The following is an 18,335-nucleotide window of genomic DNA, read 5'->3' as shown; positions in this document are numbered from 1 at the left end:
TATATATATATATATATACACATATATATAATATAACTAAAATCTAGTTATAAAATTGTCCTTTTTTCTGTTTTGGGCCTTGGAAGGAGGTACCTAATATTTTAACATTATTCAGTATTTTTCTGTTTAATTTTATATATGATTTATGTTTGAAATGAAAACCATCTAATTAGTAGTAAAGCAAATGGTGATTGGAACTGAAATATAGGTTCTCACAGATAAATGAGGACTAATTGCATTAATAAATTGAATCTATTGTTTTTCCATTTTCCAGCTTTTGAAAACATTCTTCAGTTATTATTGAACGATTTGTAGAGTATATTTGATAATTATGGACTTAGTGTTAGCTTTTCTAAAAATTTGATTTCTCAGCAGTTATTTTAACATGTATATAATCTCCAGTATTTATGGAGGTTAATTTATGTTAAGGCATTTAAGACCTATTTATAAGTACAGATACTTAATTACATTTTTACTTTATAGTCTTAATTCCACTTTTCTACATTATAATGTTTAGTGTAAATATATCTCAGCAATCTGTAAAGTCTTTCTGATTAAAATATTTTTTATTATAAAGTATTAAAATAAATGTGTTCATGTGAAGATACGTTCTTTGATTACAAATTACTGAGGTTAATTTTTTGGGCAGGACTTTCAAAATATCATTACTTCATCATCACAGCTCATGCTAACAGTTACTTTTTATATTCATTGGGAAGTACTTGTATTTCTAATTTGCGTGTAAGTTACATTTGAAAAACTCATGTATGGAATTATTTTTTAACTTATGTGTCTGTGAGAAATTTGTGAGAGAACTTTAATAACACAGACTTAATAATAGCATATGTGTGCTAGGAGCAGTGCTGAGTCTTATATGCACTATCTCTTTAATCTTCATGTAACCTTCTGAGATAGATACTACTGTACACATTTTATACATATCTTTCTTTGCCTTAGCTTCTTAATGCTTATACAAATAAATAGTGAAGCTAGAATTCAGTTTTAGGTCTGTTTGAATCTAGTCCCCAAATTAGCAGTTCCTTCCACCAGTGATGAGTATATTGCAAGTTGCTGTTAAGATTGCGTCCTTAAACCTCCTTTTACGGAAATAACTTGGCAAACTTGTATTTAATTTATAAATAAAATAAAACAAAACTTTATTGAGGTATACTTCATATAGCATAAAATACACGCTTTTTCAGTGTACAATCCAGTGATTTCTAGTAACTTTACTGAGTGGTGCAACTGTTAACATAAGTCAGTTTTAGAACACTTTCATCCCTCCAGTAAGATCCCTTATGTCTATTTACATTTAATCCCCATCTCCAGCCGTAGGTAATCACTAATCTACTTTCTTTTTCCATATATTTATCTTTACTGGCATGTAAATAGAATCATACAAAATGTGGTGTCCTATTTCTGGCTTCTTTTACTTACCATAATATTTTTGAAGATCATCATTGACACACAGCATGTGTTAGCAACTAACATCTCTTATTCTACATCTCTGTGTGGCTTTCTTTACCTGAGTAAAGACTTACAAATGTAAGTCAGACTTACAAATGTAGTCAGACTTACAAATAACTATCCTTACTATTATCCAGAGATATTTAAATTCATAAGTTGGATGAGGAGTTTCACAACCTTGTTACAATTGCTGCTGTTAACTGTGATGTTCTAATGTTGTGTCATTAGCCTCTTCTTCAATCTTATTAGACATAAACCTTTGCCATAATTTTTGGGAAATTATAAAGGTGGGGATGGTGTTCGGACTCCTTTTTGCTCTGTGATTATTAGTATTAAAACTCACAAATATAGAATTTAATCTGTATCAGAGTTGTCTGTCTCAGGGAGATGAATAGCTGGTAGTGGGTAATTTTCTTTCTTTCTTTCTTTTTTTTCAATTGGGACTTCTCTGATAGCTCAGTTGGTAAAGAGACCCTGGTTTGATTCCTGGGTCAGGAAGATTTGCTGGAGAAAGGATAGGCTACCCACTCTAGTATTCTTGGGCTTCCCCCCGCCCCCACCTTTTTTTTTTTTTTTTTTAAATTAGATATAGGTAAGTTAACTCACTTTGAAAATGCCTGGTCTTGTCATTATATATCATTTTTGCATCTTGACTGGTTTTACTTTTCACATCTACATTTATACCCCAAGAGCATATAGTTGACTTTCAATAAATGCTCCTTAAAATGAGCCAAACTAGAATTTAATTAATTTTATAAATATTTTAAAATCAGTTGCCTTTTGAAGAGGATGGAAAAAAAACAGATGTGTTCAGTCTCATTAATGTTTAAGGAAGAGAAGGCAGGCAAACTACCTAAACTCAGTTTCCTTTTTTGTTCATCTTTAATTTTTTAATAAGTGAAGCTGTGATATTCTAAAGCAGTATTCTTTTAGAGTCTAGCATCTAAAGAGAAATACAAGTTAAATGTATCATTCAATTTAATATCAATTGAAGATATTAAAGAATGATACATTTCTTCAATTTTTATTCAGTCTGATAAATGCAATTTAGATATGAGTACTCTTGGCGTTTCTTTCTTTAGATATGTCTTTTTTTTTTTTAAGTTTCATGATGTTCTTTTAACTGATTTTGGGAAGAATAATGTTTGGTGAATGCTTAATTTTTAATACTTAATTTATATCTCAAAGTATTGTTGTCTTATTCTCATAAACTTCCTGTAACTTAAAAAATTACAGAAATACTTAGGGGTCTGGTTACACCAAGAAATACTGTGTAACCATAGCAAGCTTTCATAGTACTTCAGAGCTACATAGAATGTGATTTATAAACTTCTCTTTAATGGTTTATAATATGAATTATACCAGTATTTTCAGCAACATTTTCATTTTAAAATTAGACTATAATTTAAATGCAACAAAGTTCAACAGTTTTATATGACAACAATTTAGTGATTTTCTACAGATACCTATAGTCATGTAGCCACCATCAAAATCAAGTTATGGAACCTTTCTGTCACCCCTCAAAAATCTCTTCTGTTCAGTCCCTCTTTCTTCCTCCTGGAGTTTGTCAGCTTTTGATGGGACAGTTAGCTCATGGTAAAGGTATGGCCTGTTTAAACTCTATTCTTGTAGGGGATGCCTGGCTGGCAGCTTGTTAGCTTGCAGCCCACTGTTTCTTGCTCTGCTGTTCCATCCTTCACTCAAACCTGTCAGGTGACTGGTTCTCTTCACTAGGGCTTCTGGGTTTCTTTAGCTCAAAAGGCTGCCAGAGACTGAGGCAAATAGCATTTTCAGTTACATAATAATGGATTTTGAGGCTGGGTTTTATATACACACTTTCATGTATCTCCATTTGATTTCATTGAGCATTTTTTTATGTTTTAAAAAGATAATTTACAAAGAGTAATAAAAATAGGAAAAGAAATGTGATTTTAATGTGAGATATCATGGGACTCTAATGTATTTTGTGACAATAAGCATAGTAGTTTAACTCTGAAAAAAGATTAACTTAAAAAAATTGTTTTACTGTTGTTCTGCATATTTGACTTAATTAGATGAATGTATTTACAACCTTATATTTCAAGTTAAAATTTTGACCAAAATTGCATTTGAAGTAACAGTTTGTTCATATCAGAAAGAATAGTGATACTATATAAATCCATGTAAGTTTATTTTTATTTATATTTCTTTTGGGGAGTTGAAAAATAATAGAAGTGAATCTAGGCTTTATTTTGATTAAAGATGTTTTCCTCCTAAATATGTCATTAATTCATCTATAATTTTGTTTTGATAGAATGATTTTTAAATAACATTTATGTTTTAAATTTTTAAATAATGTCTCAATTAGCTTTATATGGATATTAGTCCAGAATCTTAAATTTAACAGTTAATAGAATTGATTATGAACATGTTTTCATCTGATGTTTTATTTGTATCTTTCTTAGTACTGTTACTAGGGGCTTCCCTGGTGGTTCAGATGGTAAAGAATCTGCAGTGTGGGAGACTGGGGTTCAATCCTTGGGTCTGGAAGATCCCCTGGAGAAGGAAATGGCAACCTACTCCAGTATTCTTGCTTGGAAAATTCCATGGATGGAGGAGCCTGGAGGGCTACAGTCCATGGGGTCCCAAAGAGTCGAACATGACTGAGTGACTAACACTTCACCTTCTAGTACAATTACTAACTTGTAAAATCTTTGTTTATTTTGATTTGCGATTTAGTTTGGTTACTTTCAACACTTTGCCAAATTTTAGGTATAAAAGATTCAATTATGAAATTATAAATATTGTCAGTCATTGTATTACTAATGTTTTTATATTTAGCTTGTAGAATACATTTGTTTAGAATATTAATGCATTATTGTTTAAAAAAACATTTCCTGGAAAGACCAATTTTTATGTGTTAATAGCCCTACCAGTTTTTTTGGATCATATTTTGATTCTGATTTTATAATATGTTTAAATAAATGACCAGTTGAAAAAGACTTACTTCTATAGTTTTTAATTGAGTGTGTATGAGTATGGAATTAAAAAGACATGAAAAACACAACTGTAGGTAAATATCATTTATCTTTGTACTAGTTAGGTTTTCCCCTTTGATCCTTTAAGCAGGGGCATGAAGAGCATGCAACATATCCCAGAAAGTATTGGTCCATTGAGAACAAAAAGTTTCTTTTGATTCTGCTTTTGGAAAATCTGGTGTTCAACAGGCAATTTTATGATTAGTTGGGTATGAAGTTGTATAGGTAATTATGATCCATCTCTTTCTCTTGTTAAACGTTTTAAACTTTGTAAAATTGTTTAGTGTTGCCAAGTGAACATTTATAATTTCTTTTTAGAGTATTGCCTTTAAATTTGATCTTTCAGCATTGGAGAGTATTGCTTTAAGACTTACATCTCTTTCTATAAGAAGAATAATAACAAGTCTTTTCTCAGTGTTCAATTTTATCTAGGTACAGGAGTGGGAGACGCTTTGTTCTGTCTCAACGTCAGTGTTTTCTATGACAGCATCTTATTCTAGTGACAGTATCTTTTAAATACATCTGTGTTTCATTATTTCTTTGGAACTGAAACTTGAGTATATTGAAAATAATTCTAAGTTGTTAGTATACAGTGTCCTTATTAAAAGAGAAATATCTTGGTTAGAAAGCACTACATTTAGTTTAAAGGTTTTTCTTTTTTTTTTTTTTTTGTAATTGCCTCTGAATTACTTTCTTGTGTTTGGTGATTTAATCTCTTTTAACACACTAACTTCAAATATAGAAACAAATAATCACTGGAGGTCCCTGTGTTCAAAAGATCATACAGTGCATAGTTTGTCATAGAAGAAAATCTCTTACGAACAGCATCATAATACTCTTGTATAACATTTTGACTTAATTCCACTGCATACAGTGATTTCTTTGAACCTCACAACCGACATTTGAAATAAACAAGTCAGTTATTTTTACCTCTTTTAATAACCTCTTTTTCAGAAAACTAAGATCATGGCATCTGGTCCCATCACTTCATGGGAAATAGATGGGGAAACAGTGGAAACAGTGTCAGACTTTATTTTTTGGGGCTCCAAAATCACTGCAGATGGTGACTGCAGCCCTGAAATTAAAAGCCGCTTACTCCTTGGAAGAAAAGTTATGACCAACCTAGATAGCATATTCAAAAGCAGAGACATTACTTTGCCAACAAAGGTCTGTCTAGTCAAGGCTATGGTTTTTCCAGTAGTCACGTAGGGATGTGAGATTTGGACTGTGAAGAAAGCTGAATGCCGAAGAATTGATGCTTTTGAACTGTGGTGTTGGTGAAGACTCTTCAGAGTCCCTTGGACTGCAAGGAGATCCAGCCAGTCCATCCTAAAGGAGATGAGTCCTGGGTGTTCATTGGAAGGACTGATGTTGAAGCTGAAACTCCAATACTTTGGCCACCTGATGCGAAGAGTTGACTCATTGGAAAAGACCCTGATGCTGGGAGGATTGGGGGCAGGCGGAGAAGGGGATGACTGAGGATGAGATGGCTGGATGGCATCACTGACTCGATGGACATGAGTTTGAGTGAACTCTGGGAGATGGTGATGGACAGGGAGGCCTGGCGTGCTGCGATTTATGGGGTCGCAAAGAGTTGGACACTACTGAGCGACTGAACTGACTGACTGACTGAACTGTTATAGATATGGAAATGGATGATTAGGAAAGATGATGCAATGGATTGAGAGAGATGAAATCTGCCGTATCTAGAAATCCACTTATTCTAGATGTTCTAGAGGTCTAGTTAGTGTTGGTGATGGAGCCATTAATAGTAGTTGGTAATAACAAGTTTTTGATAATGACTTTGATTGTATTCTTCATTATAATTTATAACTTTAAAAATATTTCCATTTTCGTAGATGAATCTGTTAATTCTCAGCACTTTTTAAGTTTTAACTTTTTTTTTTTTTAATTTTTTTACTTATATGGCTGTTATGAGTCTTAGTTGCAGCATGTGTGGTCTAGTTCCTCAACCAGGGATTGAACCTAGGCCTGCTGCATTGAGCGTTCAGAGTCTTTGCCACTGGACCACCAGGGAAATCCCATTCAGTTGCTTTAAAAATAATTTTTTGGTACCTGTCAAGTGCGAACTGTTGTGTTGTAGGCCTTCGAGTCCCAATATGAGTAAGATACGAGTCTTTTCATTTTCTTTCTTGATTCTCTAAGTATTTAGAGAGGAGTTCTTAGTCATTGGTGGCTCAGATGGTAAAGAATCTGCCTGCAGTGCAAGAGACCTGGGTTCGATCCTTGGGTTGGGAAGATCCCCGAGAGAAGGAAATGGCTGCCCACTCCAGTATTCTTGCCTGGAGAATTTCACGGACAGAGGAGCCCAGCCGGCTATAGTCCAAGAGGTCACAAAGAGTCAGACATGACCGCCTTCACTCACTCTCAGTTACCAGCTAATACATACATCTGAAGCCAAATATGTGTAATTTGTTTTTGGAAGAAAGTTCTCTTTATGTCATTATCCTGCCTAAAACACTTTGCTTCTCATAGCTTTTATTGTAAAGATTAGAACATTTAAAACTTTCAGTGATATCCTCTGTTGTCTGGCCCCTTCTTAACTGTCTGGATTCATCTGAGTATCTTCCTCTTTATCCCTTCCCAACTTCTTGCCTTTTTCAGTGTATTTTTTTTTTAAAGCCAAGTCTTTCACCATATTGTCTCAGTAGTCAGTAGCCTAAATAATTTTTACTCACTCCTCAGATACTGACTCAACTGGTATTTTCTCTGGATCATCCCCCTATTATATTTTTTAACAGATTATTTTTCCTGCTTTGCATTGTACTTTTCATAGGAGTGATTTTTACACTTTTTTTTGGGGGGGGTAATTATTTAATAGCTTTTTCCCTTTTTACATTAAGTTCAGTAAGGACCATCTCTTTTTCTATGGAGGTCATTAATCTTCAAAACCTTGAAATTATGGTAAATATAAGTAAATACTTACTGACATGCAGTTGCTAATTTCTTCAGCCATTTTAGTGGGTTTTGATTTTTTGATCAAGATTTTAGTTTGTATGTTTTTTTCTGATGATCAAATTTGTATCCTTTTTGCTTACATGATATATGTAAAATGTGCTCTTGGCCAGAGCAAAAACCAATGACTTTAATGAAATTGAACTAAATTTTAGTGATTTTTTTCTTATCAGAATTCTCAAAATAATATTTGAATGTTTTTAACTACGTATATAAGATACATTGCATGAACACACTTCTCTTTTTTCCCAAGTAAACATTTTTGCTAAAGTATGTGAACTGTCTATATTGAATTAACTTGTGTGAGAGATGATGAGATTATTGAAGAAACAGCATTTAGCTCTTTTGTATTTTGTTGGTTTGCTAACACCTGTAGTTCATTGTAAGATTTTGAACTTCATATGTTATAATAAGGCATTCATTAATTTTTAATTTTAGTGATAGACAACATTTACTTCTGATTTTCTCTGTCCATTTGTCATCTCATATTTAAGTTCCAAATGTCATTTCAAAAATTTGGAAAATGAAAAAGTGTTCTCATATCTCAATAGAATATAATTTGTATTTTGCAGCTATGTGAAATTGCTCAAATGGTTATAATTAAATAAATATAGCAGTTAATATTGTAGGGATATTGAGAAAGTGATACACTGGCTAATGAATGTAAATCTTGATTCAAACAACAGAATGTCAAGTATGCATTAAAAAGACCAATGTGGAAGAGTATGTAGTTATGTAAAAAGATCTTGATCACTGAGATATGTTGCTTAGTCATAAAAAGCAGGCTTATATAAATATATGTATATGACATATATATATCTTCATTAAAATTATAAATATGTCTATGAATCATAAAATAAAGAGACAGAGGCCTGTAGGTCTGTTTGCTGAATTCATAAAATGTGGTTATTGTGGGGAGTGGAGTGGGAAGGAGGAGGAAAGAGGAGCTTTATCCTTTGATTTTATCTACCATTTAGGTAAAAAAGTTTTTCTCATCCATGAGTGTTGATATATTGTGTAAGTTAAAGAGTCATTTTGTGCTGAATGAAATACAAATTTCTAGCTTTTTAAACTGCTTTCATTTCTCAGTTGAATTAGTGAGTTTTGTACTCATTTTGGAAAAAGTGATCTAATCTTATTTTACTGTACAGGATATGAGTAATAACAAAAATACATTTTTGGAACCAATTTGTAGGTTCAGACCTTGCATTTGGGGACTCTGTATAAATCTTTAGATCCAGCTGTTGCTGAGGATATTCTTTCAGTTGCGTGAGGTGTGTTGATTTTAAAAGAATGGATGATTGTTCCTGAAGTGTACGTATGGCAAAAATTTTATAGTATTGCTATGAATGTGAGTGGATTGTTTAATTCCTTTGCATGAGTAGTTAAAGCCATTCCATGTTTTTTATTTAACATTTTGAAGGAAGAATTTTCTTTACATTTTTGGTCCAAGAATTTTATCAGCTCTGTATTGTAATTTGTCAGCAAATGATACATACAAAATCTTGTAAAGTGTTTGTTAATTAGGGCATATTCATTTTCAGTCTTTGCTACTGCACAATCAAGACCTACTTGTTGCTGTTTCCTTAAATTTATCCTGGAGTTTGTCCAAGTTGAGTTTTAATGAGTTGTTTATCCCACTAGTTATATTAGGATTTATTTTTCCCTAGAGAGTAATGTTTGAATTGATAGTTTTAAACCCATTCTGTAAAATGAACATATGTTCTGACTTGGACTTCTGGATATGTGAAATAGGCATTTGTTAAATAAATTATTTTATTTTCACCAACTTAACTGTTAAAAATGTAGGTTTTGTGATATTTCAAAAACATGAAGTAAATCCAGAAGTTGTTAGGTAATTCTAATGTAACTTTTATTGAGCTGTTTTATTTTAAGCAAAGTTTAAATAAATTTGCAGTGGTATAAATCACATGGAAGATTATACTTTTATTGTTCATTTTCATTGACATTTTAATGAGCTCCCAAATTAGCTTAAAGTTATATAAAATCTATTGATCTCTTTAAAAAAATAATTGAAGCAAATACAGTATGATGGTATGGTTTGATGAATTGTGTTTGATGACATGGATCCATGGATATTTCCTGTTTTCTATATTAACCTGTTAGAAATATCTCAAAGTTGAAAAAAACAAAAGAGAAAAAACCCTCTTCATTGATACTGTTACACCAACAGGTATATCCTATATTCTACCATCTGCCAAATCATTTATAAATGATTTTAGTTCAGATGATACTGGAGTATTTAGCAGAAGTATAATAAAATGTACCTTTATTTGCAGTCAGTTACAGCTGGAAAATAAATCACAAAACATTCCCTACGTGTATACTATAATTTACTTGTTACTGAATTTTGGCTTTTGTACAAAGTAAAATTATTTACTTTGATGTTAAATTAAGTTGAACCTGAAGGAGAGCATTACCTTCTACCCTTGGGCAGTATTAAAATGTAGAGTAAATTAATCTTTTTGAATTTGCATATGTTTAAGTTTTTATTCAAATCTATGTTATTCTTTGGGGAATCATTTTATGTGACATATGATGGTTTGCAAGTTAAAGTACCATATACAGTAGCTGAATTTTTTATGAAATAGTAAAGGCCCACTTGTAAAAAGAATCCTGACTGTAATTTTGCCTTATAAATAATTATTGCTAGAGTTATAAGAACATGGCTCTGGCTACACCATAGGACTTCCTGAATACCACAGAATATCTGGCTAAAGATAGATATTATTAAGTTAATTATACATTTTTATATTGTAGGCTTCTAAATGTGTGTTCTGTTTACTTAGTATCATTACTGGTAAACTGTTATATTTTTGTTTTTTTGTATAGAATTTTGAACAGAAATTTGAGAACATAGTAGAGAGAGAACCACCATTCAACTGTTAAACCCGTAATAACAGAAAAGAAAGTGACTTAAATAATGGGCACAATGTTAGAAAACCTAAAGAAACCAGCAAGAATAAATATAAATTTATGAATTAGATACTGTTTTTTTCTCCTCCCTCATTTGATCTCTATTATGTTGCCTGTGTGGTTTAAGGAATGTTTTATTTGGTACATTTTAAAATTTATTAAATTTTTTGAAAACTTTTTGGCCCCATCACATGGCATGTGGAATCTTAGTCCCCTGACCAGGGATTGAACCTCCACCCCTTGCAATGGAAGTGTGGAGCCTTAACCACTGGACTGCCAGACCTTTCAGAACATATCTATCTCCTTGTCTATTTATTACAATCCTTTGATTTTTTTGGCAAAATGTGACCAGGCTTATTGAGTGAACGGCAAATCCAAATAGAGCCTCATATTATTATTATATATTTGAGAATTGTATGGACAGGGCTGTAGATGTCTTAATGCTTCACTGTTTATTTAAATTATGTGACATTGGACTGGAAGAAACATAAGCTGAAATCAAGATTGCTGGGAGAAATATCAATAACCTCAGATATGCTGATGACACCACCCTTATGGCAGAAAGTAAAGAGGAACTAAAAGCCTCTTGATGAAAGTGAAAGAGGAGAACGAAAAAGTTGGCTTAAAGCTGAACATTCAGAAAACGAAGATCATGGCATCCGGTCCCATCACTTCATGGGAAATAGATGGGGAAACAGTGGAAACCGTGTCAGACTTTATTTTGGGGGCTCCAGAATCACTGCAGATGGTGACTGCAGCCATGAAATTAAAAGATACTTACTCCTTGGAAGGAAAGTTATGACCAACCTAGATAGCATATTCAAAAGCAGAGACATTACTTTGCTGACTAAGGTCCGTCTAGTCAAGGCTATGGTTTTTCCAGTGGTCATGTATGGATGTGAGAGTTGGACTGTGAAGAAGGCTGAGCGCCGAAGAATTGATGCTTTTGAACCGTGGTGTTGGAGAAGACTCTTGAGAGTCCCTTGGACTGCAAGGAGGTCCAACCAGCCCATTCTGAAGGAGATCAACCCTGGGATTTCTTTGGAAGGAATGATGCTAAAGCTGAAACTCCAGTACTTTGGCCACCTCATGTGAAGAGTTGACTCATTGGAAAAGACTCTGATGCTGGAAGGGATTGGGGGCGGGAGGAGAAGGGGACGACTGAGGATGAGATGGCTGGATGGCATCACCGACTCGATGGACGTGAGTCTGAGTGAACTCCGGGAGTTGGTGATGGATAGGGAGGCGTGGCGTGCTGCGATTCATGGGGTCGCAAAGAGTGGGACACGACTGAGCAACTGAACTGAACCACTGGACCACTGGGAAGTCCCTCTGTGTGGTATTGATGTTGAATATTTTTTATTCATGTTGAATAATGTTGAACATTTTTTAAGTGCTTATTGGCCAGTTTTGTAATTTCTTCAGAGAAATGACTGTCCATTTTTAATTGGGCTGTTTATCTTTTTTTGCTGTTGGGTTGTGGGAGTTCTTTGCACATTCCAGATACTAGACCTTCTTAGATATATGATTTGCAGATGTTTTCCCCCATTTTGTGTGTTGTGTTTTCAGGTTTTGGATATTTTACTTTGATACACAAAAGTTTTGAAATTTGATGAAGTCCTTATCTGTTTTTCCTTTTATTGCTTTCACTTTTGATATTGTATTTAAGAATTTGTTCTCTAATCCATGATTATGATGAATTACACTTCTAGAAGTTTTATGGTTTTAGCTTTTTGATCAATTTTGGGTTAGTTTTCGTATATGGTGGGAAGTAGGGGTCCAAATTCATTCTCTGATATTTTGATATTTGATTGTTCTAAAACCTTTTGTTAAAAAGACTATTAATTCCCCACGGATTGGTCTTGACCTTTTATCAGAAGTCCATTGATCATAGATGTATGGGTTTATTCGTAGAGTTTCAGTGCTAGTACACTGATTTATATGTATATGCATATTTGATAAGTGTACCTTGTAGTAAGTTTTGAAATGTGAGTCTTCCAACTTTGTTTTTCTTTTTCAGGATTGTTTTGGTTATACATGGTTCCTTGTAAATCCATATGAATTTTAGGATTAGTTTAATCATTTATTCAAAATAGATAGGATTTTGATAGGGATCATATGGAATCTATTGAGTAATTTGGAGAGTACTGTCAGTTAACAGTATTAAATTTTCCAGTCCATCAGTGTGAAATGTCTTTTCATTTATTTAGATTTCTTCTTGAATTTATTCAACAGTGCTTTGTAGTTTTCATTGTAAAAGTCTTACACTTCTTTGGTAAAATACTTATTCTTAAGTATTTATTCTTTTTGTTACTGTTATGTATGGAATTATTTTAATTTCCTTTTCAGATTGTTCATTTTAAATGTCTTGTTGTTTAGTCACTTAGTTGTGTTCCGACTCTTCACGACCCCATGGACTATAGCCCACCAGGCTGCTCCATCCATGGAATTTCCCAGGCAAGAACACTGGAGTGGGTTGCCATTTTAAGTGTGTATGGGTAGACTACTTGATTTCTGTATAGTTACCTCGTACCTTGCAATTTTTATTTATTTATTTATTTATTTTGTACCTTGCAATTTAGTTGAACTTGATTTTAGCTCCAGTAGTTGGTGTGTATGGGGATGGTTTTCAGTGTATAAGATCATGTCATCTGTGATAGTTTTACTTTTATTTTTACAATCTGAATGTCTTCAAATTTTTTTCTTGCCGAGTTTGTGGCTGGAACCCTTACTGCAGTGTTGAATAGTTAGAATGACAGGTGAAAAATACTTGACTTCTTCCTCATCTTGGAGTGCAAGCTTTCAGACTTTCACCACTGTTAAGCTGTTAGTTGTGTGTTTTTCATAAATGTCCCATGTCATGTAGAGGAATTTCTCTTTAGCATGTTGAATGTTTTATATTATGAAAGAGTGTTGGATTTTGTCAGATACTTTTTTCCTCTGTCAGTTGTGATAGACGTGTTTTCGCCCCTCTTCTTTCTATAAGTATGTATTGCATTGAGTTCGTGAGCCATTCTTTTATTTCTGGGCTAAGTTTCAGTTGTTATGGCATATAATGCTTTTAATATTTTTCCAGATTTTATTTACTGGTATTTTACTGAAGTTTTTGCATTTATGGTCACAAGGGATATTAGTGTAGTTTTCTTGTCTTTGTCTGGCTGTGGTATCAGGGTATTACTGATGTTATAGAAAAAATTGGGAAGGATTCTCTCCTATTTTTTTCCCCCAAATTTGAAAAGGATAGATACTTTTTTCTTTGCATGTTGGTAGAATTCAGGAGTGAAGACTTTGGTCCTGGATTTTCCTTGGGAGATTCCTACTTCATTTTGAAGGATAGCTAAGTCAGAAATATAATTATTAACTAGCAGTTTTTTCTTTCAGCACTTTGAATATTTTGTGCCACTGCCCTCTAGCCTCCATGGTTTCTTGTGAGGAATGCCTTCGAAGCTCAACCAGGCAGTTTTCAACTCTGCCACTTTTTGTTGTGAAGACCCTGAAAGTCAACCAGAAGTGAGAGCTTAGGGCCTTTCTCTTGTCTTTCCTCTGCAGGTGCATAGCCTGAGCATGGTAGCGAAAGTCGCTCAGTCGTGTCCGACTCTTTGTGATCCCGTGGACTATACAGTCCATGGAATTCTCCAGGCCAGGATACTGGAGTGGATAGCCATTCTCTTCTCCAGGGGATCTTCCCAACCCAGGGATTGAACCCAGGTCTCCCACATTACAGGCAGGTTCTTTACCAGCTGAGCCGCCAGGGAAGCTCAAGAACATTGGAGTGGGTAGCCATTCCCTTCTCCAGCGTGTTTTCCCAACCCAGGAATCGAACCGGGTTTCCTGCATTGTAGGCGGATTCTTTACCAATTGAGCTATCAAGGAGGCCAGAGCATGTGTATGGCCTTCCTTATTCCCAGAAAGGTGCCTGAGCTTTTCAATGTTTGTATTCCCAAAAGCATCATTTCCCTGGCTTGCTTTCTAAGATTTTGGCTAGTCTTTTTTTGTTGTTGTTGTTGCCTTTTCTATTATCAGTTATCCCAGGCAGCAAGGACTAGTGCAGTACAATTGCCTGTAAATGTTTTCTACAAATGCCCTTGGGTAGTTGCTTTAGTTTTGGGAGAGTTCTGAATTAAGAGAGAGAAAGTAGGCTCTCTGCGTTGATCCTCTAGGTAAGCTACCAGACCGGTCAGAACAACCAACCACAGTTTCTTGTGTAAGATCTTTTTTTGCTTTGTTATCTGTTAACTGGGGATAAGAGCTATTTGGTATCACTGCAGAGCTGGGGACCAGAGGAGGTAACATAGGTAAATAAAAATACTGTAGAACTTACTGTTCCTACTGAAATTGAGTTGTTTAAAATGAAAAAAAATTTTTTGATTATGTGATCTCCTGTTTGTTACAGGTTTTGTTAGTTTCTCAAGTTCTGAAAAAGTTGATTTTTGACAGTATTGCCAGCTTTTTTGTTGCTTCAGTTGATAAATCATCTGCCTGCAATGCAGGAGACCTGGGTTTGATTCCTGGGTCAGGAAGATCCCCTGGAGAAGGAAATGGCTACCCACTCCAGTATCTTGCCTGGAGAATCCCATGGACAGAGGAGCTTGACAGGCTATAGTTCACGGGATCGCAGGAGTCAGACACAACTTAGTGACTAAACTACCACCATCAAACTTTCGGTGTACCTTACTCTGCCATTTTTGATGATACCATTTCACTTTTGGAAGTTTTAAAATGAACTTTTCTGTCTTCTTTTTTTAATTTAAAATGTTTTTAATTGAGATACAGTTAATTTACAGTGGTTCAGGTGTATAGCACAATGATTCAGTTGCATATGTATATCTGTATATATTCTTTTTCAGATTTTTTTTCCATTATAGAATAAGGTGTTGAATATAGTTCCCTGTGCAATAGTTCCTTGTTGTTTATCTGTCTTACATATAGAAGTATGTAACCTCAAATTCCCCATTTATCCCTCCTTCCCCTTTGGCAACCATGAATTTTTTGGTATGTCTATGAGTCTGTTTCTATCTTATAAGTTTATTTGTATGACTTCTTTAGATTCCGGGTGTTAAGTGATATATCATATATTTGTCTTTCTCTATCTGACTTAAAAGTGAAGTTTGTGAGAAAGTAAGAAATTATCTGGTAATTCAATGTTGAGTCAGAGTGGAGATAGTTTGATACATTGGTAATGCTCATGTCTTACCCTCTCATTTTAAAAATGTTTAATGAAATTAATTCATTTTGGTATAGTTTGTGATTTCCATAGTCCATTCTTGAAGTATTGCAGTCAGAATTTTTTGAAAAAATAATGATATATGTTTCTCAAAGAACCAAGCAAAAGAATACAGATATTTGCATAGGGAAAAGATCATGTAAAGTCATCCTCTGTTATCATCTCCCAGGAATGAACATTATCAATAGTTCTATGGAGAATTTTTTCTTTCAACATATAAACAATGCAGACATATTTTTATGTGTGGGTAACCCACCACTTCCTGCTGTTACATGGAATCATAATGCAACTATGTATGCTTTTGCGGTATTTCAGCATCTCCTTTCATTTCAGTAGTTTCATCTATCTCTCTCTCTTTTTTTTAACTATCTGAGAATTTTTGTAACAATTAGTTTTGGCTGTGCTGGGTCATCAGTTGCTGTGTGGGCTTTTCTCTGGCTGTGGCGAGCAGGGGCTCCTCTAGTTGCGGCGTGCAGACTTCTCATTGCAATGGCCTCTCTTGTTGAGGAGCATAGGCTCTAGGTGCACAGTCTTCAGTAGCTGCAGCACTAGGGCTCAGTAGTTGCAGTTCCTGGGCTCTGGAGCACAGGCTCAATATTTGTGGTGTGTGGGCTTAGTTGCTCCGAGGCAGATGGATCTACCCCTACCAATGATTGAACCCGTGTCTCCTCCATTGGCAGATGGATTCTTTATACCACTGAGCCACCAGCAAAACCCTATCTGAGTAGTTTTGCATCAAGTCATTGTATCAAAATTTGTTCAGTGAGATTTTCTCAGGTTGAGGCTACGTAAATAAGCTGCTGACACTGTCATTATGTAAATATTGCAGACTCATGTGAAAATTCTTTTCAGATAGATTCTTGAAAGGTGAATTAGAGGCTGGGAGGCTTGTTAGACCGATAGGTTAAAAGAATCATTTGTTGTTGGTTAGACGCTGAGTTGTATCTGAGTCTTTTGTGACCCATGGACTGTAGCCCACCAGGCTCTTCTGTCCATGGCATTTTCCAGGCATGAATACTGAAATGGATTGCCATTTCCTTCTCCAGAGAATCTTCCCCTCCAGGGGTCAAACCCATGTCTTCTGCATTGTAGGCAGATTCTTTACTGCTGAGCCATCAGGGAAGCCTGAAAGTCATACGTTGTCTTAATTTGAATTTCCCTTTTTACTGATTAGGCTCAAGAATCTTTTCATGTTTATGGATCATTTCTATTTTCACATTCTGTGAGTTTGTTGTTTATATCTTTGTACCATTTTTGAATTGAGGTATCTTTTTTCTTTAATGAATTTATAATTTTTTCTCTTAAAATGATTCATATTTTTTCTTCAGGATTCAACTTAAATATAACAGCTGCACTTTTCCCTCAATCATTTTAGTGTATCTCACAGGAACTTGTTTTCAGCATTGTTATAGCATTTATTTTGTTAAATTCTAATTACTGGTTTATTGTCTCACAACTGGATTCTGAATTCTTTGTGTAAAGATAGTGCCTGTGTCTTCAATTACTAGCAGAGAACATTGTGTCTATTAAGCTTACAAAGTTGCTCATGACTGAGGGATAAAGCACATGATTGATTTTAACTATAGTTTCTGTGGTCGATTGGGCAGGGATGAATATGTTATTTTCATTGTGTAGTCACTAAGTCATGTCCAACTCTTTGTGACCCCATGGACTGTAGCCTGATAGGCTCCTCTGTCCTTAGGATTCTACCTAAATCACTAATTCTGCCTAAATCACTCTCCAGAAATACCCACCCAACTGTCACTTACCTTCTTCTAGTCTGCTGAAGTTTTGCTTGGAATTAAACCTTTCCTTTTAATAAGATCTACACTGTGTGTGTGAAAGTCGCTCAGTCATGTCCGACTCTTTGTGACTGCATGGACTATACAGTCCATGGGATTCTCCAGGCCAGAATACTGGAGTGGGTAGCCTTTCCCTTCTCCAGGGGATCTTCCCAACCCAGGGATCAAACCCAGGTCTCCCGCATTGCAGGCAGATTCCTCACCAGCTGAGCCACAACTACCCACTGTATATGAAATTGCTCCCTCTTCAGTAGATCCTGTTCTGTGCTCTTCTTTTCCTATTTCTGAGGGCATTTGTCTTCTAACTTCCTTATATCATTTGTTTATGTTTATTGATTGATTTTTAAAATATATTTCCTATCCCCATTAAAATGAGGACCCTGGGATTTTATTTTATTGTTCTTTCTTTTGTTCATTGATGTTTTAAAATGGCTAGTACTAACTTGCCTCAGTCATGTCCTAGTCTTTGTGACTGCATGGACTGTAGTTCGCCAGGCTCCTCTGTCAGTGTGATTCTCCAGGCAAGAATACTGGAGTGGGTTGCATTGCTCTTCTTCAGGGAATCTTCCCAATCGAGGGATCAAACCTGCGTCTCTTATGGCTCCTGCATTGTATGTGGGTTCTTTACCTCTAGCGCCACCTGGGATACTTCCTAAGTAGGTAGTGCCTGACTGCTATACATAGGCATTTAATAAATTTATGTTGATTTTATAGATTTTTCTAGAGAACAGCTTTACCATGAAGCTTGAATACCAGCTAGGCTTAACATGAGACCTAAACAGTCAAAGTGATAGTAGCATTGTAGCTCTTTTTGTTTTTTTTTACAACGCTAGAACTGCAAAGTAAAAATCCAGTCTTAACTTTCAAGGATGTTAAGTTTATTATTAATAGCAAGATGGTTCTTAGCTGCAA

The 18,335-nt window shown here is 34.8% G+C and overlaps 1 protein-coding gene across 38 annotated transcripts in view; it reads left to right on the top strand.

Moving 5' to 3' along the window:
• VPS13B (vacuolar protein sorting 13 homolog B) overlaps window positions 1-18,335 on the top strand; it is a 784,482-nt gene that overhangs the window by 119,829 nt on the left and 646,318 nt on the right. For 4 of the 38 annotated variants that reach the window (XM_060393927.1, XM_060393926.1, XM_060393925.1 and 1 more), the window contains exon 17: window positions 5,439-9,392. The exons of 30 other annotated variants lie outside the window; for them this stretch is intronic. In XM_060393927.1, the coding sequence (XP_060249910.1) occupies window position 5,439 (1 nt within the window). In that variant the 3' untranslated portion in view covers window positions 5,440-9,392. Of the gene's footprint in view, window positions 1-3,911; window positions 4,449-5,438; window positions 9,393-18,335 lie in introns of those variants that run through there. 4 more of the 38 variants (XM_060393924.1, XM_027973181.2, XM_060393923.1 and 1 more) reach the window with 2 other exon arrangements.

The sequence above is a fragment of the Ovis aries genome, chromosome 9, assembly GCF_016772045.2.
Source record: "Ovis aries strain OAR_USU_Benz2616 breed Rambouillet chromosome 9, ARS-UI_Ramb_v3.0, whole genome shotgun sequence".
Lineage (NCBI taxonomy): Eukaryota > Metazoa > Chordata > Mammalia > Artiodactyla > Bovidae > Ovis > Ovis aries.
The sequence above is the reverse complement of the archived record's forward strand: the minus strand, read 5'-3'. Positions and strand labels throughout refer to the sequence as shown.